Source organism: Saimiri boliviensis, chromosome 10 (genome assembly GCF_048565385.1).
Source record: "Saimiri boliviensis isolate mSaiBol1 chromosome 10, mSaiBol1.pri, whole genome shotgun sequence".
In the NCBI taxonomy this organism is placed as follows: domain Eukaryota; kingdom Metazoa; phylum Chordata; class Mammalia; order Primates; family Cebidae; genus Saimiri; species Saimiri boliviensis.
The window spans coordinates 55,247,022-55,271,457 of record NC_133458.1 but is presented as its reverse complement, the minus strand read 5'-3'; the positions used below and the strand labels follow the sequence as shown (position 1 = coordinate 55,271,457).

Here is a 24,436-nt window from a genome sequence, read left to right as displayed (position 1 = left end):
AACTTAAAATAGCTGTACGTGCAACTTTGACAAATTAAAAACTGAATCCTAAAAGAAAGCAAAGGAAAAGAAATTTGTCTTAGCAAGATGGATGATAATTTCAATACAGGCTTAATTCTGAAGGAAAAATATGAAGATAATGCAGTTAAGAAAAATGAAAATTAGGAAATTTTTAGGGTGTTTGGTTTCGGAGTATCCTTTACTTTACCTAGAAAGAATGAGCTCATGTCTTCTACAAAATGCCCAAGCAGGTGAACATTAGAAAATGATGGGAATATATGAGAGAGACAAGAAAACACACATAAAAGAATTACCAAGTATCAAGAGGATCAAACTCACATTAATTGACCTGAATTTGTGGAGTACCTTGTCAGAGAAAGTTTATGTTTTTCTGTAGCAACTGCTGTCAATACTTGAAATAACCAATAGTGACCATGGCATTAATTATTAGTCAGGAAATGATGAAGGTGAACTAAAGAAAGGAAGAGATTCTGTTTTTTTTCCCTAGTCTTTTGATAGTTAGGGAGGCAAGTAAAGCTAGGTTTGGGGAACATCAGGGAAGCTGCAAGAGATCAGGGACTAGAGGTCATAATTAGAAGAACAAAATCAGAGACCGAAGTCAAAGATGAAGGTTGCAGCGTTGGAGATTGTAGAGCAGAACTTCAAGCCACGATGAAGTAGGCGAACTTTCAGTGCAGGGAGGCAGCCAGCATCAGTTAGGTCAATAGTAATAGGTGACACTGACTGATGTTACCGATCACAGAAGGAAGAACTCGGTCACAGAGGTCTGAAGTGCAAGATGGAGATGGAAAGCAATTTAGTGAACTGACAGTACTGATGGGCTTCCCAAGAAGAGCACAACTCCAAATGTTCACTAAAATTTGGTATAGCCATGTTACTCCAAACAAGTCAGCAGCCCTGGAAACTGCCCTCAGTCATGTGATCCTGGTACTCACCTGGTGCTAGGAATGCATTATCATACTGCAAGCCATAAATTAAAGTGTGCAGCTTCTGAAATCTGCAGATAAATTAGTGAGAAAAATTGAGTCTTCGTTATGTGATTTTTTTCTTAATGATTAAATTGTGTTCTAAATAAACAGAAATATAAATTGATTGCCAAAACCCATGTTAATGCACTTTTAATTCACAAGAGCTAAGCACATAAAAGCCAAGATCTTGAAAGTTAAGATTCTCATAGAAACATTAATTTGACAATATTATGCATACTCGGTGTAGATGGTTTGTATTTGATAGCATAAAAGCAGTAGGAAATATTGCAAAATGTGGCTCAGTTAAACAAAATAACAAATTCAGGGAAAGTCATTAAACATGATCATGGAAAAAAGTTGTTTTGCAACCCTCAAATACAAGTTATAAAACTTGATTTTAGGAAATAATAACTTCAAATCTTAAAAAATGTTCACAATAGGAATTATTCATTTTTACCCAAAATCAGATTTCCCTGGCATATTATACATTCTGACATTAGCTTCTGCTTCTCAGTTGTAGTCCACATTTGATTTTAAGAGACCAAAAGGAGAACTGACTGGCTATTTTCATGAACTAGTTGATAGAGATTTCAAATGCAGAGAATAAAAATAAAGTTTAAGGATTTAAAATGCTTTTTTAGCATATAGACAATATGGGGGAGTCTTTATATATAAAGTCAGCCAATGTATACCTTGCTTACATGTTTGGCCTCTGTATAGTTCTGCATACTTATTTGCATGTATGCATTATGTAAATTCCAGTTTGACTGTGCAAAATGCCTCATGTAGGTGGCATAGAAAATGGAAGAAGCCTAGGGCATGTTCAGGGAAGGAAGTATTACCTGGAAACAAACCTGCAGCCTTGAATATGCCTCTGCTTCTGCTCTTGCCTCACAAACTGGACAGCATGCCTGGAAGTGTGTATTCTCCAGGAGAGCTGGACTGAGCCACCGTCTGAGCAGCTGATAATCCTGTCACCTTGGCCCTCATACCTCCATTCCCTGTACCGGTGATGGAGGGGTCTGGAACAGTGATCCCATGCAGTAACCCCTGGTAGGGAGTCACTTCCCAATTCAGTCAGAATTAGAGGTAGTAAGGAAAGAAAGAAGGTCGCATAAGGGAGAGCCTGTGTGATGGAGTCAGAGAAAGTTGCCTCTTTTCAAATTAGATACTGTATTCCCAGCATCACAATTACTAGTGCAGTTTAATTATTATACAATTCTAATTATTATTTAATTTTAAGTAATAGTAAAGGTTTTGTGATCTTTTAAATCAAATAAAAATGGCTTTGGATGCAAAATTTAACAAACGAAAACCAACAAACGGTTTCCCCCAAGAGAAAGCAGATTATGAAAATAAAAAGATAAATGGACATTTTTCTAAGTTCACTAGTTTCCATTGTATTTTATGTCATAGCACAGCAGTTTGCAGGACAATAGAGGTTCATTCACAGAGTGAAATACAGAAATTCCTGAACTAGCAGACTGCTGGCCCAATATTCAAACCACCTCTTCAACAAGGGCACAGTGTTCTTCATTTTTTACTGAAAAATATATGCAGCCATATTCCATGGCAATGAATTCTTTATAAGCTTGATGAAGAAAAGTGCTTTGTACATTTACTTTGATCTATACCCCCTGCTGTTTTCTGTTGCCAAACAAACAGAAGGACAAATGCAAAGTGCCAACTTCCAGATGTACGAACAAGTGGCACTGAATATTCAGAAATATGGTGGTATTTGTAAAGTTCAACCACAAATCACTCAGCGTCTTTCTTTTGTTTTTACTTTTCTTTATTCAGGCACCACAAGGCCACATAAGGAGGGTGAGGTCCCTGGAGTGGATTATATTTTCATCACTGTGGAAGATTTTATGGAATTGGAGAAAAGTGGAGCTCTCCTAGAAAGTGGGACTTATGAAGGTAAGCACAACCTTCCTGTGAAATCTCTTCCTTGTTGACATCACATTGTTCTCATTCAATGAAAATGTATTGGGATACCAGGTTGCCAATGGGCTGTTTTGGGTTTGAGAGCTTTACTAAGACGAGTTTAGAAATGTACCTTAAAAAAATTAAAATACATCTCGATTAAGTGTATTTTTATATCCCTAGAGAAAAATATATATGCATTTTTAAATATTTTATATTTAAAAAAAAAAAATATATATATATATATATATATATATATATATATATATATATCCATTGAAGTATCCTTGTGATTGTCCACTGAGGTTAAGCTGTGATCTTCCAGATAAAATGTCTTTATCTCAAGATGGTATCTGAAAGATGGTGGGACTAAAATTCTAGTCCTGTCATTATCTCTGTGTGGCTATCTCAGATTACCTCATTGGCCTTCACTTTCCTCCTATGCAAAATGATGAGGTAGAAAAAATATGGTCTGTGAATGAACTCCAGAGCTCTAGAGCAATAAAAGTCTCCTTGTATACTCAAATCAAAAATGAACATCAAATGAAACCCAAACCTTGAATGCAGGCAATATGCCTCAGTTGAAGGAGCACTGAAACATGAGCCAAAATCTCATTTTGAACTAGGCTTCATTATTTATCTGTTATAAAAATTAAGTAATAGTAAATGTCACTGAACTTAGTAGTCTCTTTGGTACAAGTAGAATGATGGCATTAAAAATACAAATAAATATGTTGAGATGATTGCACTAACCAATTTGGATAACATGTATATGCATCTAGCTTATATCTAATGAAAGTATATATCTTTATATATAATATAATGAAATTTTAACATAATAAAAAGTAGAAAGTATTTCATTCCTACTTCACAGTTATAAAGTATGTACACATACTATTAGGTCCAAAGATTAATTTGGTTTTATTGAACTGCAATTAATAGTGAGTCATATTAGAAACAAAATTCATAATATATAGTTTGCTGCTTAGCCTATCATACATGTGAAATTCACCAAACATCATCAGATAAGCCGGGTTTTCCATGTTAACCGTTTGGTCTTCTACTTCCTCCTCAGTTGACAGTGATGTGTCTCTTAATGAAAGGGATACTTCTGAGAAATGCATGGTTAGGCTATTTCATCATTGAGTGAATAGCATAGAATGTACCTACACAAACCTAGATGGTACAGCCTGCCACATTCTAGGCTATGTACTGTAATCTGTTGTTTCCAGTCTACAAACCTGTATGGCATGTTACCATACTGAATAATGTAGGTAATTGTAACTCAATGGTAAGCATTTGTTTGTCTAAACATACCTAATCACAGAAAAGGTTAAGTTAAAAATATGGTATAAAAGATTCAAACGGTATAGCTATATAAGGTACTTACAATGAATGGAGCTTGCAGGAGTGTAAGTCGCTCTGGGTGAGTCCGTGAGTGAGTGAGTGAGGAGTGAATGTGAAGGCCTAGGAAATTACTACTCACTTCTGTAGACTTTATAAGCATTGTACACTTAGGCTCCATTAAATGTATTTTACAATATTTTTTCTTCAATAATAAATTAACCTTAGCTTACTGTAACTTTTTACTTCATAAGCTTTTATTTTTTAAACTTATTGACTCTCTTGTAGTAACACTGGGTTTCAAACACAAACACGTTGTATAGCTGTACAAAAATGTTTTTCTTTCTTTGTATCCTTATTCTACGAGCTTTTTTCTATTTAAAATTATCTTAACTTTTTAAACTTTTTTGTTAAAAACTAAGATGCAACCACACACATAAGGCTATGCCTACTCAGGGTCAGGATCGTCAATATCACTGTCTTCTATCTTACATCTTGACCCACTAGTAAAACCGTGGCAATAAAAGGCATGGAGTTGTCATCTCCTATGATAACAAAGCCTTCTTCTGGAATACCTCCTAAGGACCTGCCCTAGGCTGTTTAACACTTAACGTTTTTTTTTTAACAAGCAGAAGGAATACACTTTCAAATAACAATAAAAAATAAAATACAGTAATTAAGCCAGTAATATAGTCATTTATTATCGTTAGCAAATATTACTGCTATATGTAACTTCATGCGCTATACTTTTTTTTCTTCTTCAACTTTTATATTACATAGGTATATATGTGCCTTAGTGGCTTGCTGCACGCATCATCCCATCACTTAGGTATGAAGCACAGCATCCATGAGCTATTCTTTCTGATGCTCTCCCTCTTCTCAGTGCCCCCCAAAGGCCCCCAGTATGTGTTGTTTCCCCTCCATGTGTCCTCGTGTCCATGTGTTCTCATCAATCAACTCCCACTTGTAAGTGAGAGCATACATTGTTTGGTTTTCTGTTCTTGCATTAGTTTGCTAAGAATAATGGTTTCCAACTTCATCCATGTCCCTGGAAAGGCATTATCTCATTTCTTTTTATGGCTACATAGTATTCCATGGTATATATGTGCCACATTTTCTTTATCCAGTCTTTCATTAACCATTCAGAATATAGGCATAGGTAAAGATTTCATGATCTTAACACCAAAAGCAATGGAAACAAAAGCAAAAATTGACAAATGGAATCTAATTAAAGTAAGTAACTTCTGCACAGCAAAAGCAGCTATCATCCGAGTGAATAGACAACCTACAGAATGGGAGAAAATGTTTGCAATCTATCCATCTGATAAAGATCTAATATCCAGAGTCTGCAAGGAACTTAAATTTACAAGGAAAAATAATCCCATTAAAAAGTGGGCAAAGGACATGAACAGACATTTCTTTTAAGAAGACATACACGTGGCCAACAAACATATGAAAAATCTCAGCATCACTGATCACTAGAGAAATGCAAGTCAAAAGCACAATTGAGATACCATCTCAAACATCAGAATGGCTATTAAAATGTTAAAAAAAAAACAGATGCTTGTGAGTTTGCTGTACTTTTATACAACTGGTAGAATGGTAGATTTGGCTATACTAACATCTCCACAAACACGTGAGTAATGCATTGCACTATGATGTTACAAGGGCTGCAGTGTCACTGGGCAATAAGAATTTTTCAGTTCCATCACAATTTTATGGGAACACTGAGATATATGTGGTCTGTCAGTGACCAAAATGTCATTAGACAGTGTATGATTATTCTTAGTTACATAGTTTAGTGGACTGTAGTTAGTCAAGAACTCAGTAGTTTGAAGTTGTTTGAAGTTGTTAAAAGTATTAAAATCTCTTCCATTACTTACCTTTTTTTTTTTTTTTTTGAGACAGAATCTCACTCTGTCACTAGGTTGGAGTGCAGTGGCACAATCTCAGCTCACTGCAACCTCCACCTCCCAGGTTCAAGAGATTCTCCTGCTTCAGCCTCCCAAGTAGCTGGGACCACAGGCATGCACCACCATGCCCAGCTAATTTTTGTATTTTTAGTAGAGATGAGGTTTTACCATGTTGGCCAGGATAGTGCTGATCTTTTGACCTCATGATCTGCCTGCCTCAGCCTCCCAGAGTGCTGTGATTACAGGCATGAGCCACCACGCCTGGCCCCATTTCTAAGGCAATCTAGGCAGAGACATTTACCTAAATTGTGGCTGAGACATTTAATTGCTTCTTGCCACATTTACAGGAAATAGACAAAAATATCCAGGAAAAGGAAATGGTTTTATGCTTTGTTGCTGTATCTTCTTTCATATTGTCAAAAGTAAAAGATAGTAGAGATTGATTTAAAGATTTTAAATAAAGAAGTTGTGTTGCTGGGCATGGTGGCTCACACCTGTAATCTTAGCACTTTGGGAGACTAAGGCAGGCAGATCACCTGAGGTCAGGATTTTGAGACCAGCTTGGCCAACATGGCGGAAACCCATTTCTACTAAAAATAAAAATTAGCTGGATGTGGAGGCACATGCCTGTAATCCCAGCTACTCATGAGGCTGAGGCAGGAGAATTGCTTGAAACTGGGAGATTGAGGTTGCAGTGAGCCAAGATTATGCCACTGCACTCCAGCCTGGGTGACAAAGCAAGGCTCCATCTCAAAACAACAAAAAATAAATAAATAAAAAGTGTTGATAATCTAAAGCTGCCTTAAACTATATATGAAAATTAACTGTGTAAATCATAGAAAATAATTTTATCAAAGGTGTTAAATAATACATTTTACAGAATATTTTCCTATGGGCTTTGTGACATTATTTAGTAACATTCGTTAGTTTGCATGCCATTTAATAACAATCTATCATACTTTATAACCTTATTTAAATATTATTTATGTAAGAATGAACCAATGCCTTAACATATAGAATCATTAAAAGAGTAGCATGATTAACAATATCACTTTTTATTTATAAAAATAAAGACTGTGTAAACTGATTTTATATAAGCTGAAAAATTAAGTCAAATGTTAATGATAAATTTCTATTGTTCTCATGATCTGCTAGATGTCATGTCATTTAATATCAATATTTTAAAATATAGCTTAAACTTGAGGTTCCAATTCACTTTTGAAAGTAACATCCTGAAACTGTATGAACATAACTAAGTTTTGTGAGCCAGAATGGGTTACCTTGAATCTTCTTCAGACACCTTTTCAGTAATGATAGTTTCGTTTGCTGGGTTTGGTGCCAACATGATTGGCCTAGTATACGTAGAATTGATTATTGGAGAGTAAGGCTAACTCTAGTGTAATACTTTGCCAATGTTATCAATACCATTGCTTACAAATACACATTGTATACATGGATAAATAAGAATCTCTTTTCTCAGGTCACATAATGACCTCAGTAAACACCTAGGGAACACGTCAAACCTCAGGAGCTTCACATTTTCCTGTAACTACAGATAAAGAACCAAAAAAACTTACCTTCTAATACAAATTGCTGCATTTCTTCAGTATTGGCCATAAGCTTAGACCTCAGGCTACTACTTAATGTTGTTTTGGGGAGGGGGGGTTTGTTTTGTCAGGGAAAGCTAAGAAATATCTTTTGCACTGTTGGTGCTTTCAGAATATACTGAATTATGTGCTACTCAACTAGACAAAGACTTGAGAACTTTTATGTTGAAAAATCTAGCAATTATGCTGGGTGCGGTGGCTCAAGCCTGTAATTCCAGCACTTTGGGAGGCCGAGGCGGGTGGATCACAAGGTCAAGAGATCGAGACCATCTTGGTCAACATGGTGAAACCCCGTCTCTACTAAAAATACAAAACATTAGCTGGGCATGGTGGCGTGTGCCTGTAATCCCAGCTACTCAGGAGGCTGAGGCAGGAGAATTGCCTGAACCCAGGAGGCGGAGGTTGCGGTGAGCCGAGATCGCGCCATTGCACTCCAGCCTGGGTAACAAGAGCGAAACTCCGTCTCAAAAAAAAAAAAAAAAGAAAAAGAAAAAAAGAAAAATCTAGCAATTAATAGTTTCTTTAATAAAAAGCCTCATTTGTTTAAATTACACATTCTCCCTTCTTCAGTGTTTAGGTCATTGCTGTGTTTCCTCCTTCATAGTCTCATGCCTTCGAAGTATTGTTTAGAGCTCTTGGTCAGAACAGAAAATTCATCTCTGATATTCTGTTAATATACCAAAGAAAGTAAGAAGGAATTGAATTACTCTCAGCCTTAAGGTTACAGACCTTCTCTTAACTATGTGGGGTCCATAAGACTAAAAAGGGCTCCCAGAATCTAACACACAAACCAGAGCAGCAAGACTGCTGTTGTAACTGGAGACAGGGCCATAACCCCTGTTTCTTTTTGCTCATCTGAAATGCTTCCAAAATTGGTGCATTTATTATCAGGGATATTAGGAACTACTTCATTTTTTTTCAATTCCCAAAAATCAAGAGAGTCCTTTATAAAATGTCTAGTTTAAGCTGCTCATCATAGAGAAAAACAATTCTTTCGTGTTTCTATGCTTCCTCCTCACCACTGGGTTTTAGAACAGGAAACAGTCACCTAAAAAGTAGGAGGAAAAAGTATACTTTAAAGTATTTTTATATGTGTGCATTTTTGTTTCATTGCTAATTATTCTCCTTTTAATCCTGGTGGATACATGTGACTAAAGCATAGTTTGTCCTTTGGTTAGAAATAAGATAGATCGTCCTGACTTGTAGTCCTGCCTTTTAAGCCTTTTAAGAAATTGACTTAAAGTCCTTGCTCCAAAGGAGCAATTCTGTTACTTCCTGGAGCCTGGAGGGAAGGGCTTAATGTGCTTTACTTAGCATCTATAGCTTTGCCACATTGCTGTAGGCAGGGTTTTCGTTGATTCTTAAAGCTTTTCTTCTGCTGCCATCCCCATTCCTAATGCCTCATCTGACTTTGATATAGAACACCTGAGGAATGGCCTTGCATGTGATGTGCCCAGGGGACTTGGCCGTGATAGTAACCATTGGTGTTTGTAAAGGGACTATTGTCTATGACTTGGATGATTTCATCCTCACCATTTTTGTAGTGAATCAGGATTAAAATTTAGTTGATGGATTTTATTGTTAATGAATTATTAATAATTCATTATTGATTAATAAGGCCTACTGATGGGTCTGACAAAATCTCAAGTAACATAGAAACCATGAACTTTCATGTTAGGACTGAAGGTGTTGGCTTCCTATAAAACACAGACCACAGAACTTTTTAGATGAATGCACTTAATTCCCTTGGAGTTAGGTCACCTACAGGTAAAAGTAAGGTGCCAAGAAGTGGAATGAATACTAAGTATGCACTCTATAATTTAAGTACTCCAAGTACCTGGAAGGGAGGCAGTTCTTTGGGAACTGTCCGAAGTGCTGAATTAACCAGGACTCTTCATCAGCGAATCCTGCCTGACTTACTTCTTCCAGGTGTGTGTGATTTTACATTCGTGTTCTCACTCACCACTTACAGCAGTTGTCTGCCTCAACCAGTGTTCTGAATGTCATCCTTAACCAAACCTGCGTCCCCTGATCTGTTCCTGGACTGATTTCATTCTCCTACTGGGATAATCCACAGCTATGTTCCAGAACAGCACTTCCGTTGTAACATCTGCTACCATATGAGGCTGTTTTGCTTTTAAAACAAAACAAAGCTACTTTTCTATCAATTGAAAAGGTCATCAGTCCTAGAGTTAAATGTTTTCTTTAAATTAACGTAAGTTTAATTTTAATATTGTTTCAATTTTTTAAAGGATCAAATTAAGACCAGCAAGTTTTGTGGGCCTCTGACAGAATATAGTACAAATATGGTATTTCCCTCCTCTTAATGATACGGTTTCTTACCATCGTGGACCCTAGTATACACATGGACGTGAGCCTGCTACAAACATCATACCAGTTTCTTGAGCAATTTTATTAAGAGGACTCTGAATTTCAAGTATTCTCATAACCATTCATAAAGGAGTGCTGTACTTCATGATGTAGCACATAAAATGCTATGGAGATTTAAGTATTAAGTACAAATAATTTTAAAGGCAGTTAAGCTAACCATTCTTGTGGTGAGAGAAGATGTATAATGAATTCTCCACAAATCTATTTCATTTTTACTAACTAAAATTAGCTTTTAGTTTTATCATGGCTTGATATATTTATTGTTGAAATTTTTAATCTAAAATTTTGAATCTGCAATCGAGATAGCACTGGGTGATAAAGAGATACTCATAAAAGAGATGGCTACTGGCACCACAGATCATCGTGAGCAAAACCATCCTTCTATCAGTTCGTTTCTGTCCACTGAAATATAAACAATATTTCTTGAAAAACATATCAATGCTTAAATTGATGCAAACAATTTTGTCATTTTAGAAAACCAAAATGAAGGAAGATTTATTTTTTCCCTTTACACACTATTCCAAGAGGAAATTTTTGCTGTGTAAGTAACAACCTTCATAACAGCAGTAGATTCTTGGTGCTTACGGTTAAAAGGGTCCAGCTGTTTTTTACATATCCAGGTTATAGCATTTTTTTTCTTTTGATTCCTGCTTCTGGCAATATTTCTATTTTGGAAGATTCTAGGCCATGCATTTGGGTGCACTTTTTAGGAACACTGACCATTTATACATAAAGCTCACTAAATGCTTATTTGACCGGTAAAGGAAAATACAGTCAGTGAAGTTTTACAACACTTTAAGGTCTTATAATGCCAGATTTTTTTTCTGGTAAATGATTCAATTTGTGTTCAGAGTTATTGACAGATAGTGTATTATTTTCGCATGCTATGTTTGTCCAATGTAAGGCCCTAAGAATGGAAGTGTCATCGTCTTCTACAATGATATACAATTTTTTTTTTTAGTTTAGGAATTTTTTGAGCCCAGCTTTTTTGAAATACACAATGCAAAGGCTTATTTCTAAGCCCTTTCTTCTCCTCAAGGAGACTAGAAGGACTGACATAAGCAATTAATGAATTTAATATTATATAAATTACATAAAATTATTAACCTAAGGACTAATATCAGAGAAAATGAAGACTCGCTCTGACACCTTAACTACAGTATTAACCTGTTTACTGTTTATTCTATAAGTTTTTTGTTCCATTGTAGCTAAAGGAAATATAATTAAAATAATGTCAATATTCATGGGCATAGGACTCACTTCTTTGACTCTCTCATAATTCATAATATTATTAGGTAAAGCCTAAGGCTCAGAAACTGTGGTATTCAGAGTTTAATTCATTTTTCTCACACTCTTATCTTTAATTACAATGATTTTCTTACTCTTGTACACATCTCCTAGCAATTTTTTTGTGCGTATTTTGTTTTACTTTTAATGGACCAATAATAATTGTGTGTATTTATGGGATACAATGTGATGTTTCAAAATGTGGCATATGGAATTATCAAGTCAGGCTAATTAACATATCTAGCATTTCAGTATTTATTGTTTCCTTATGATGAGAACATTTGAAATTCATTTTTTAGCTATTTTGGAATATACAATACATGATAACTGACTATAGTCACCATGCTGTTTAATAGATCACCAGAACCAATTCCTCCTTCTGACTGAAACTTTGTACGCTTTGACCAACATTTCCCCTTTATCTGTCCACCCTTTCTCCTTCATAGCTTCTGGTAATCACCACTCTACTCTCTACTTTTATGAGTCTAACTTTTTATGATTCCAGATATAAGTGATATTATATAGTATTTGTCTCTCTGTGCCTGGCTTAAATCACTCAATATAATGTCTTCTAGGTCCATCCATGTTGTTGCAAATGACAAAATTTTCTGCTTTTTAAAGGCTGAATAATCTTCCACTATGTATACACACCACAATTTAAAAATCTGTTATCTAATGATTGACACTTCAGTTGTCTCCATTTTAATCCGAAACACATTGAAAATTCACCCAGAAGAAAAATCATATTCTTTGAGTGGGAAGAAGAAAAATCATGACTTCAAAAATTTTACTTATATTTCTTTCTCCCTGCTGCTTTAACAAACAGAACCTGTTTACCCTGACTAATTAGGTGCATATTTTCAAACCCTCTGAGATGTTTTTCTGAGTGGACAAAAATTGGATAACAAAACTGGTAATAAATATTTTATAATTTAATGTGTGTATTGCTGCAGCTGTGAATATATCTTGTAATATATTCACTAGATCTGACAACTCCATGACTTTCAAAGACAGTAAATTTACTCATTGTATAAGAGGCACACAAGAAAGTCTTGATGAAATTGATTACAACCATTTTTAACCTAAGAGTCCATGTTTCTCTGAAATAATATCCCCATAGTGATGAACAGTGGCTTTTGCATATTAAGTCTTGGATCTAACACACAGACCTTCATAAAGCAAATATTTTATTTACCCTAGTCTTTCTCAATGGTGCCCTAATGTGGTGACAAAGGTTTCTCAGAGACTTGTTCTATGTATCAGTGATTTGAAAGCTATAACCTGATGTCCTACTGTATTAAAGTTATTTTTGTATCTAAATTTAAAATCTGAAAAAGAAAACCTCAGACATTATTTCCTTTTATCTTCTATATTCCTAATCTAGGGGACAACAGAGAATAAAATCTAGTTGACCTTAGGTCTGTTATTTCTCTCAGGGGAAATAGAAATCATCCAAATTGGAAAAATCAATGCCCTAATTTTTATTGCTAAGTAACTACTTTATTTGAAGAAATCATTGATCTCCAACCAAGTTATTGTAACTTGGTTGGAGATCAATAGCTACAACAAGCTATTGTAGCTGTAGCTGGTTTTATGAATTATTTTATAAACTGCAACTTTTATTCAGACTGTGCACAAAAAAATCTAAAATTTTGAGGCCTCTTGATCATGCTCTCAACAGAAATACTGTGTGCCTTTATTAAAATTTATAAACTAATATTTGTCAGAATACTCAGCCACCTATGTTTAAAAGCAATAATGTTATAGAATATTTACCATGTATGAAAGCTCCTCCTTATTAAAAGCTTGGAAACCCCTCATTATTATGGCAAATCATTCATAACACTAGATTAAAACTTAGTATCAATCCCTCTTTGACTAATAATTAGTGCTCTTAGATTCATTATAGGTTGTATCTACACATAGCAACCAGATAAAATCAGGATCAGTTGTCCACATATCATGGCTGCAGGGAACTGTTTCCATGAAAGGGAATTCTTAAACACTCTACAAATATTTACAGGCACATGCCACCATAACCAGGTGATTTTTTGTATTTTTAGTAGAGATGGGGTTTCACCATGTTAGCGAGGCTGGTTTTGAATGTTTATGGACCAACAGAAAGCATAAATTTATATTAGTTATAAGTTACAACAGAATGGAAACTTTGATTTATACTGTCTTCAACCTATTTGTTTTAGCTGTACTGGCCTCCTTTCTGTTTCTCAAACAACCAGCATATTCCTACCCACACAGGATCTTGAATTTGTCTTTTCATTTTCCTGGACTACTTTTCTTTCAAATATCCACCGGTTCCTTTTTGTCACTTTATGATATTCTTTGAAGAATCAGGTCTTCAGGGAGCTTTTACCTGACCACTTTATCCAAAACTGAACTTGTTCTTATTTTCTGTTGCCTTCCCATTACTTTTTATTGCATGTATAACTGACCATTTATTCTATATCCACATGTTTATTTATTATCAGTATACCTCACTAGAAAGTAAACTCAGAATGTCAGAAAATTTGTTTGAATCACTGCTCATTTTCAAGCTTAGAATAATCTCTGGCACCTAAGCAGTGCTCAATAAAGGGGGGTGGAACGAATGGATGAATACCTGAGTTTCTTTCTCGAACCCAGTGGTGGGAACCCTCTACCTACATAGAGATTCAGCCTTACCCAAGACTCTGGGACATATCTACCTCCTAGTTCAAAATGCTCTAGGCCAATAGTTTGAAGCTGCAGTAGCCTTTTGGCTCTAGAATCTTGTCCTGAGTTAATCTTGTATCATAACTGTGATAATTTTATCTTAATTCTCATGATTAATATTGTGAGTCTCTGTTTCTCTCATACCTGTTTCCCTCTCAACTTTATCTGGGATGTCGTTCTTACCTTGCTATGGCCATTCCCATTGTCTGGTTTTCCCTGTACTAATTCACAGTGAATCAAATCACTCACACTGAAAGCAGTACATTTGGTCAACAAAACTATACTCTCAATCACTTCCTACACACACATGCGTACGTACGCACACACGTGTGCGCGCGCACACACACACCAAAGTTCTATGGATTTTACTACCTATGAATTAATGATAATTACACTTTGCTAAAATTTCTTTGTTCATGCTCTCTTTATTGTTCCCCTCAAATATTACAAAGACTTCCTTGATTTCCCTGCCTTCATTATAGAATGTCAGTGGAAAGTTAGAGGAAAAGAAGTGCTGAGATTAAACCTATGAAAGAAGTATAAAGGTTCTGGGATATACTGGAAAATATATAAATTCCAAAACTTATTTTAAACAAAGGAACTGCAATGTATGTTTTCTCATTAAAGAAATGTAAAGGCTTTGTAAATATGTGGACATGTGAATCTTGGGTTATGTTAGATAATCACTCACATTTTCTGGCTGCTTTTTGATAAACTATAAGGGAGGATAGATTTGTTTATTATTCCTTTATTCTTAGGAGAAACAGTGGAAAAACTGACAATAAAATTTTATCAATTAGTAATTGTTCCCTGCTAAGATTTCTACCCTCACCTTACCCTTCTCTTCTTTCCTTTTACATTAGAGTGATTTTAAATTATTTTATAGGATGTTAAAGTTTGCTTCCTTTCACTGATTAATGGGTAAAATTACAAACCTGAAAATGCATATTTTAAATATGAATACTGATAGTAACACAAATTAATACAACCTGTGCAGTCAATAAACAAAAAGTTTTAAACAATATACAATAGGCCCAAAATGACATAACCCTGACAATGATGGGTATATAAAAGGAACAGATTTGAGTTAAAATTTTTCAATGAGTTTTCTTTCTTATTATCTCCTACCTCCATGCCATATGTAAACATACTACAGTGAGGGGCATCCATTTGGCAAGAGAAACCTGCCCTTTGGCACTGGGATCAGGCATTGGTGGGTGCCATTCCCCAAAGGAATCTGGTTCCCTTTTGGCTGGTCCACAGGAACAGTAAGGTTTCTCCATTCCAGGTCCCTCAGGATTATTTCTAGGAGGATTAAATACTTCCTATTTCTGCCCCTGCTCTTTAAGGATGAGAGTAAATGGTCTCCATGGAATTTCCAGAGAAAAATGTTTTTATGCAGCTATCTGGTTTCCCTGAAGATGAAACAAGTGTTATTATACCTGTAATGAAATGGAACACATTGCAACAAGGGCAGTTGCTAGCATTTCCACCTTCAGGGATATCTAGGAATACTAATTTTCAAAGAACATATATAGTTTAGATAATTTTAACTACTCTCCTCCCTTCTCCCCATTCCCCTTTAATTTAATAGGGGTCTCGTTTATGATAAAATGGAGCAGTAAATAATTAAAAGAAAATGTCTATAAAGGTGTACACAGGTTAGGGAGATGTGGGGATGGAGACTCCTGGAGACAGGCACCTTGACAGCCTGACAGTGAAGGACAGAGGGAAAGTACAGAAAGTTGACAGAGGAATGCAAAAACGGAGCCATCCAGAATCATCATTACAGTGAGACTGCTTATCAGTCTGGCAGATAAAATCAAAATATTGCAATCCAGCATAGCTATTGATTCTCCTAATAATGACCCTGTTATCCAGAAAAGGTTAAATTGTATGCATAACGTTTAAGAAATATTTGCTTCAAAGGTAATTAAGATTCCAAAGTTTGGACTTCTGAAAGGGAAAGGCTAGAATATTCACCTAAATAGAATACTACATTCCTTGAAAATGCCAGACAAATGTAATGCAACTCTTGGTATAAAATATTTTAACTATCTTCTATTTGGGAACAATTTATTATATACAAATTTATACTCACTCAAATTAAGATTTAACTAAATTGTCTCAACAATTATCTTACAGGTGCATTGCAGAAATGCAAACAAACCTGAACGTATTCTTACATGCCTAAAACATTCTAAGTATATGTAAATATACTTTTAAAAAGTCTCTAGATATTTTACAATTATAATGAAGTTAAAAACTACATATTCTTTTGCCCCAATAATTGTTTTTTGAAGTCAGAAATTTTGTATGTGGCATATTTGTAAAGCAGCTAATGAATGTGCTGGATTAAAATAGATGTGTAAAACTAAGGTATGTTACTTAAAATTGATGTATTAATAAAATGCAAATTTACAAGTTTTTTTTTTTAATCTCAGCATAATAGTATGTGGAAATGTTTTCTTTTCTTTTCACTTTTGGGGCACTTACCCTTTCCCTCAGGGTTCTAAGGAGTAAACGTTGCAGGACACTTGCTTCAAAGCCCATTTTTATACTTGGAGAGAAAATAATACATCACCATCTTGGTTTATTTTCCTGAGAAGCCCACATTCACGGTTTGTTGTATATACTCATCTTTTTTTGAGATGGAGTCTCACTCTGTCACCCAGGCTGGAATGCAGTGGTGCGATCTCGCCTCACTGCAACCTCCGCCTCCCAGGTTCAAGCAGTTCTCCTAGTTCAGCCTCCCAAGTAGCTGGGATTACAGGCAGGAGCCACCACACCCAGCTGATTTTTTGTATTTTTAGTAGAGACCGGGTTTCATCATGTTGGCCGGGCTGGTTTTGAAGTCCTTACCTCAAGTGATCCAACCACCTCAGCCTCACAAAGTGCTGGGATTACAGGCGTGAGCCACTGTGCTAGGCCTCTGTATAGACTCATCTTACAGGCAAAACATAATCAAAAGCGGAAGACGTTTGGCCTATTATAGTGTCACATTTTAAATTCATGTTCATGGTCCTGTTTTTGCAATAACCTTCATTTTAGTACAGGCCTTTGTTTTCTTTTAATATTTACCTCCTGCTATGTTTTCATTCTCTCAAAATTTAACGGATTTTCTTTTTATGAGCCTTTCACGTGTTTTATTTCTACCAAAAGCTCACTGGCATTAGTTGCTTTCTGTATTTTTCCTTTGTTTATCCTTTGCTTTCTTCTGGGAATTGAGAGTCCTCTGTGAATTTTCTACTATAGTTCAACTTCATATCCTAGAAAGCTTCCTCTAGTGGGAAATGTTTCATTTTACACTTCACTTGATCTTATTTCGTGGTTCTGGCTCCTACAAATTAATACTTTTTTTTTTTTCTGTAGAGCTATGGGGGAAAACAGAATAACAGAAATGACATTTACTAAAGTACCCACAAGACAATGACTCAATGTCAACTACAGAGGAAATTTAACTAAAATGATTTATCTGTCCTGTATAAGAAGCAACACTCTCTTAGAAATGGCCATGCTCATGGGTATTTTGTTCAAATAAAGATTTTGTAGTTTGGCATGTTACATGTCCAGAAATTGATATAATGTGCCCTGATTCTTCACATTTTATAAGTTATTCAGTAAATCCAGTGGTGTGGTATCTTCTCTTAGTAAATGGTTCTTACTACATACTTCATTTGCCTGAAGTTCGTGTGAATACAACTAATCATTTAAATGACGTTTTATTCCATTTCTCATCATTTAATAAATTATATCCCTTATAGTTTAGAAAATATGTTATTTTCCTCTTTTATTCTTCTTTAATCTTCAGGTCCTTATCCTGTTATTGAGACAGGCCTCTCTAGTCATTAGGAGGTTGGTAAGGGGAAGGCAAATGTTTGTCTCCAAGTATATGGGAGTATTCCACTAACGGGAAAAACAGTGTGCTTTATTTGCTTTCATTTTTTCTTTTGTTACATTATTTTTTAAAGTTTTTCTCCATTTCTAAAGCATCCCCTGTTAATACTCATTTTCATGTTAGCTGGTTACATTCCCTTTATTCGTAGTTTTTTCTTGTGTTTTACTTCTTGGATACCCTTACAATTATTATTTGCTTAATTCTATGACGTGCAGTTTGAGACCACTCCTGCTTCTTGGTAAACTCCTGTAACTCTTGACTATAGAATTGGACTCAAGAAATAATAGTTATTTAATAGAATTACTTATATTTCATTAATACAGGTACCCAGTTACGTAAAACATGGTTTTGATTTTCATGTTTCATGTAAATTTTTATCACTCTTCTCTTACTGAAAAAAAAGTGTCCTAATGGTGCCTAATTTTTAGAAACACTAGTAGAGGTACAAATTGTATAGGAGAGTAGATATGTGTATCTAACAGTAAAGGAAGGTGGATTGTGGTTGCCTCAAAATAACAATGGTGTCTATTAAATTTGAACATAAAAACATCAATACAGAAAGATGAGAAGCTAGAGCTGAAATATAGACAGAAGCTTCTGGGTGTAGTTGGGGTGGTCAAGTTATTAGAGGGAGAGTCGACCTTGACAGCCTTGCTAGAACAGAGTGGATTCCTGTCAGCTGTAGGACAGTCATTTACAACTTTTTGTGTTGGATGTCCACTTCCAAGCATAAGAATTGTTGGCAGTACACTTGAAGAAACTCACCATAATTATTCTACTGCACTGTTCAGAGGTGAGTGATTGTCTAATGGAATTGTTTGCATCCCAGGCTGTACCTGTGTGTTGTAGGAAATTTTATCTCTTTGGTGTCAACTAAGCCATAGCACTGTGTATGTCACATTTTCTGACAAAGAGCATTGGAACAGAATCTGTCCTCATTTTCAGCAAAACAATTTCTACAGCTGTATTGAAGTGCAGAAGATAGGCAGTAAAAAGTTGCAGTGCTCCCGTTACCCAAGGCTTTGGTAGGGAATGTCAGCATTATTTGTCCGAGTATGTAATAGAAACCTAGAAATCATAAATTTAAATGCCAGTCTTGGATTTGGCATAACTCAGTGCTGGACATTTGCTAAAGGGCTCTACGTACACTGTATTTAAAAAACTGGTAAGTTGCGCAGGATATAGGATTTGTTCTGAATGTTCTTAAGGGGTAAAACAAGGAAAAAGGATAAAGAGAGAACGATTATGGCCTGTTACAAAGAAGTACTTTATCATAGCCAGGGCCGATGAAATAATAAACTGAAATTAGCTGCCAAACGCGGACTAAGAGCTCTCTTGGCAGAGTTGTTCTGAAGGGGATACACACCTGATAAACCTTTAGACTGATAATAATTAAAACATCCAAAACAATACCAGACTTGATGCTTTGCGTATTCAATCACCAGTTTTCAGTGTTTCTTCAATGAAAGTATTATGTTAACCATTTTTACAGAGGAGAAATCTGTAGCTTGCAGGAAGTCTCTCAGGTAGAAAGTGGAAAAGTCGAAATTACTTCCAGCCTACTTTGACACATAATCTGTGCTTGGAAGAATTGTTTCCCGTTGGGAAGGTGTTCAGTCAATGTAAAACCTAGATTTGCCCTTACTTCCCTTTCCACAACTGGATAACTGGCTCTGCTCTTCTATTTGTGCCTCCTTGACCTTCAGTTTCCTTCCAACCCTGATATCCATCATTCTAAACCAGCGTTTCCTAAAGTCTGCTTGGCAGAACATAAGACATACGGAATTCTATCCCCCAAAGAGGGAGGAAACCTGTGGTCAAACAATTTTGGAAAATATAAAATACTTCCTACCATATTCTCTTTGGAAAATTCATTTTATAGATTGTATCTTAAAGTTTTAAGAAGCCCTGCAATAAAGAAGCATGTTTTAATTTGTGCTGCCAGCATTTTTCCAGATTCTTAGACCATGGAAACAATTGTCATGGAGCTCCATTAACACCTTTCCTGGACCCATGTCCTGGAGCATGTGTTGGAAAACAACAATATCATTCAGCCGTGCAGGCCTCTACTGTGTTCCCTGTAAAGACCAGTGGTTGAGCTGGATGCTCTTCAAGAGTTCTACCAACACTATACTATGTAGTGACGGTTTTCTGTCCACGCAGCCAACTCTGCATCTAGCAGTCACTAGGACTCAGCCTCTAGAAACCAAATCAGCCTGTTCTCCCTTAAGGCCAGTGTTCCCCATCATCCGGAAGCAACTGGATTGATAGAACAGTAGAATGGCCTTTTGAAGTCACAATTACAATGACAACTAGGCGACAATACTTTGCATGGCTAGGGCAAAGTTCTCCAGAAGACCGTGTATGCTCTGAATCAGCATCCAATATATGGTTCCATTTCTCCAGTAGCCAGGACGGATGGGTCCAGGAATCAAGGGATGGAAGTGGAAGTGGCACCACTCACCATCAGCCCTAGTGATCCACTAGCAAAATTTTGCTTCCAGTTCTGGCAACATTGTAATCTGCTGACCTAGAGGTCTTAGTTCCAGAGGGAGGAATGCTGCTACCAGGAGACACAGCAATGATTCCATTAAACTGGAAGTTAAGGTTGTCACCCAAAAACTTTGGGCTTCTCCTACCTTTAAGTCAACAGGCTAAGAAGGGAGTTACCGTGTTGGCTGGGGTGATTGGCCTGGACTATCATGACCTATTGAGGTGCTTGCTGAAGGCAAAGGGAATATGGAATGGGTAGTAGAAGAAGGTAGTCCTCAATACCAGCTATGACCAGGTGACCAGCTGCAGAGCCAAGGACTGTAACTGTTATGAGTAGTTCCTCCTTTTTTGTAAAAACATGTTTGCACATGTATACACTTATACTAAGAACATATCTCCATTTTATTCCTTTTCCTTTATGTGACATAAGATTTATTGACTTCGTATTAGCTTTTAAGTATTATTAACTTTATGTAATAGGATTTGGGTTGGGAATTGGTGTGTTTCTGGTTGTATGAAGCATCCATATTAGGCATAATTATGACCTTATTATTGTCTTTATTTAAAAATAATATATGACCTCAGAAGATGTGTATGGATTCACATTGACAAGGAGTGGACTTGTGATGGTTAATATTGAGTGTCAACTTGATTGGATTGAAGGATGCAAAGTATTGATCCTGGGTGTGTCTGTGAGTGTGTTGCCAAAGGAGATTAACATTTGAGTCAGTGGGCTGGGGAAGGCAGACCCATTCTTAATCTGGAGGGCATGAGCTAATCAACTGCCAGCAAATATGGTGAAAAAATGTGAAAAGGCAAGACTGGCCTAGACTTCCTGCCTACATCTTTCTCCCATGTTGAATGCTTCCTGCCCTAAACATCAGACTCCCAAGTTCTTCAGTTTTGAGACTTATCGACTGGCTGTCCTTGCTCCTCAAGTTCCAGACAGCCTATTGTGGCACCTTTTGATAGTGTAAGTTGAAACTTAATAAACTTCAATTTACATAGCTACATAGGTCCTATTAGTTCTCTCCCTTTAGGAAACCCTGCCTAATATAGCCAGTCAGCTAACTGGGAGAGAACAAGGGTGATAACAAGGACAAAAGTGGTTTTGCCCTGAAGTTCAGTACCAGGTGCCTATGTGATTCCAGAACAACTCTCCTGAAATTTCTCTTCGCATAAATTTAAGTGCCTAACGTCTCTTAAATCCTACCCTCCAAAACAGTATTTTATTATGTAAATTAACATAGGCATACCAAGGATTAAATTGTAACCCAAAGTCAATACTGGGATACAATAGCATGAATAATAATGACAATAGCAATAAGAAAATTTTAGATAGAGTTTACTATGAGCTAGACTATTCTAAGCTACATACACACCCATTATATATACCTATGTTATATATAAATACACACACACACACATATACACACACACACACAAATATATTTAATCACCATAAAACCCTTGAAGAAACCATTATTATCTCTACTATACATATGAGGACACTGAGACCCAGAGAGGTTACAGCAAATGATCTCAAAGCCAGTTGGGGACAGGGGAAGGAATGGAAGGGTAGAAGTATATGAATGGGGAGAAAGGGTTTGTGACGACGATTGATTTGAAGAGTTCTACTCTAATTCTACCCCCACCAAAGCAACGATGTGAAGGGTAATTACTGCTTTACCTTAAGAGAGGAACTTAGTATGTGTCACCTAGTGTGTGGCCTGATAGACTGGTATCTTCACTGAGCCTAGGAAATCAAAAGGCCATGGTTGGGCTTGAGTGGCCTATGGCAGCTGAACAAAGGAAATTAATTTGCTCTCAACCTGCTATCACAATGCTGTGTGTTTCATGATCCATATTGGAAACATGTTCAAGAGAAACCAACATGAAGTTGTCTACGTCCTCTTCAGGGGTTTCTTCAGGGGTTCCTATCTAAAAGCTTTAAGTAGCCAGGTCATGAGAGGCTGAGAGGCAAGCTGAGCCAGAAGAGTGGGCCAACTTAAAGAGTACTGGAGGTGGGATGCTTTCCCAGCATAAAGGGATTCAAAGCTCGCATGGATCAGTATGTCATATCCAAAACTGAAATTGTCCATGAGCATATAACAGAGAGCACAGAGGCATTTGCTATATTCTCATTATTTAAGTGAAAAAGAAAGTCATTGGACCGGTATTTTGTACATCACAGAATCAGAGGAAAACTAGAACCAGGCTCTGAAAAGGCTCATCAAGGAAAGTGGAGCAGCTAAACTACCACCAAGGTCATAGGGTAGGGTGGATCTTTTCCCATTACTTGCTTTTTAACACAAATTTCTCTCAATACAATGCAGTACATTCTACAAAGACACTGTCATTTTTTTTTTTTAGTTTGACTTCTTTCTAATGAGATGGAACATGATTCTATTTCCATACAAAGGAACTTTGATAAGTATCTCTGACTTCTGACCACTACTAAGCCGGCCAGCCTTAGAAACTGGACCCTACCACTAGACCATAGCCACTGGATACTAGATAATATTCCCAGGCTTTTCTGCTTCTATAGGTCAATCAGCCTAGATTCAAATTCCCTGGCAGGTGTATCTGATTATCTGAGATTGGGTCACATGACTGCACCCTAGCTTCCAAAGATCAGAGTAACGTTTTCTCTCATACTTCTGCAGAAGATGCCCCCTCTGAAAATTATCACACAATGGTGGATTTCTCTAACTTAGGGAAAAGGTCAAGATGTTTGACAGGCAAAGAATTGGTTAGGGTCTTAATTCCTTTCCTTTCCAGTCTACACGTATATCAATCAACCGACCCAGTGTAAAATCTACATCCCTAACTCAGGCTTAGTCTTTGGGTCTGAACCCATATGCATCCTCCATCTAGATTGACTTTAAGAAAAAAAAGCATAAACTAGGCTGGGCACAGTGGCTCACACCTGTAATCCCAGCACTTTGGGAGGCCAAGGTGAGCACATCACAAGGTCAGGAGATCGAGACCATCCTCCCAACATGGTGAAGCTCCATCTCTACTAAAAATACAAAAATTAGCTGGGCATAGTGGCGCATGCCTGTAGTCCCAGCTACTTGTGAGGCAGAGGCAGGAGAATCGCTTGAACCCGGGAGGCAGAGATTGTAGTGAAGTGAGATTGCACCACTGCACTCCAGCCTGGCCACAGAGCAAGACTCCATCTCAAAATAAATAAATAAAGTAAAATTCAACTGAGCACATCATCTTCTGAAAACTTCTGTCCTTCCTGTGTACCCAATCTCAGTAACTATCACAGCCATCTAAACAACTGCCCAAGCCAGGAACCTGGGAGTCATCCTTGATTCCCCAGGACATTCAATTAATCATGAGGTCCATTCAGTTCTACCGTTGAACATCTCCTTCATGTGCCCCCTCTGATCCAATCCCTATGTCCCTGCCATAGTTCATATGGTCATCATTTCAGAGAGCACCAACCAATAGTGTCCTTACATGTCTTTACCGATGCTGAAGTAATCTCTCTCGTGTCCGAATCTAATCATTATTTCTCTGCTCAAATACCTCCCATCCAGGTCTCCGTAAAATCCTTTGTATGCCAGAGAATTGTATGGCTCCACGCCTCACCGAAAGCCACTTCACCAACTCCTTCCCAGCAAATACAGATTCCTTGAACTTCTCCTAAAATATTATATTTCTTCACATTTCCATCCCTTTGTGCTTAGATTTCCTTCTTCTCTCCTTCCAGATTCTGCTTAGTGAAATTCCATTCATCTCCAAATAGACTTCAGCATACTCTCTGTTCTGTGCCCCCAATAGTCTTCATTGCAGTAATTACAGAGTTATAATATTTTGGTTTGGCAGTTTTTTGTCACTCGATTGGACTTTAAATTCCTAGCACCA

General features: G+C 36.7%; 1 protein-coding gene across 12 annotated transcripts in view; it reads left to right on the top strand.

The window, feature by feature from the left end:
- Window positions 1–24,436, top strand: part of MAGI2 (membrane associated guanylate kinase, WW and PDZ domain containing 2) — a 1,426,516-nt gene that overhangs the window by 807,649 nt on the left and 594,431 nt on the right. For all 12 annotated transcript variants that reach the window (XM_039472765.2, XM_039472764.2, XM_074379315.1 and 9 more), the window contains one exon: window positions 2,790–2,909. In XM_039472765.2, the coding sequence (XP_039328699.1) occupies window positions 2,790–2,909 (120 nt within the window). The remainder of the gene's footprint in view (window positions 1–2,789; window positions 2,910–24,436) is intronic.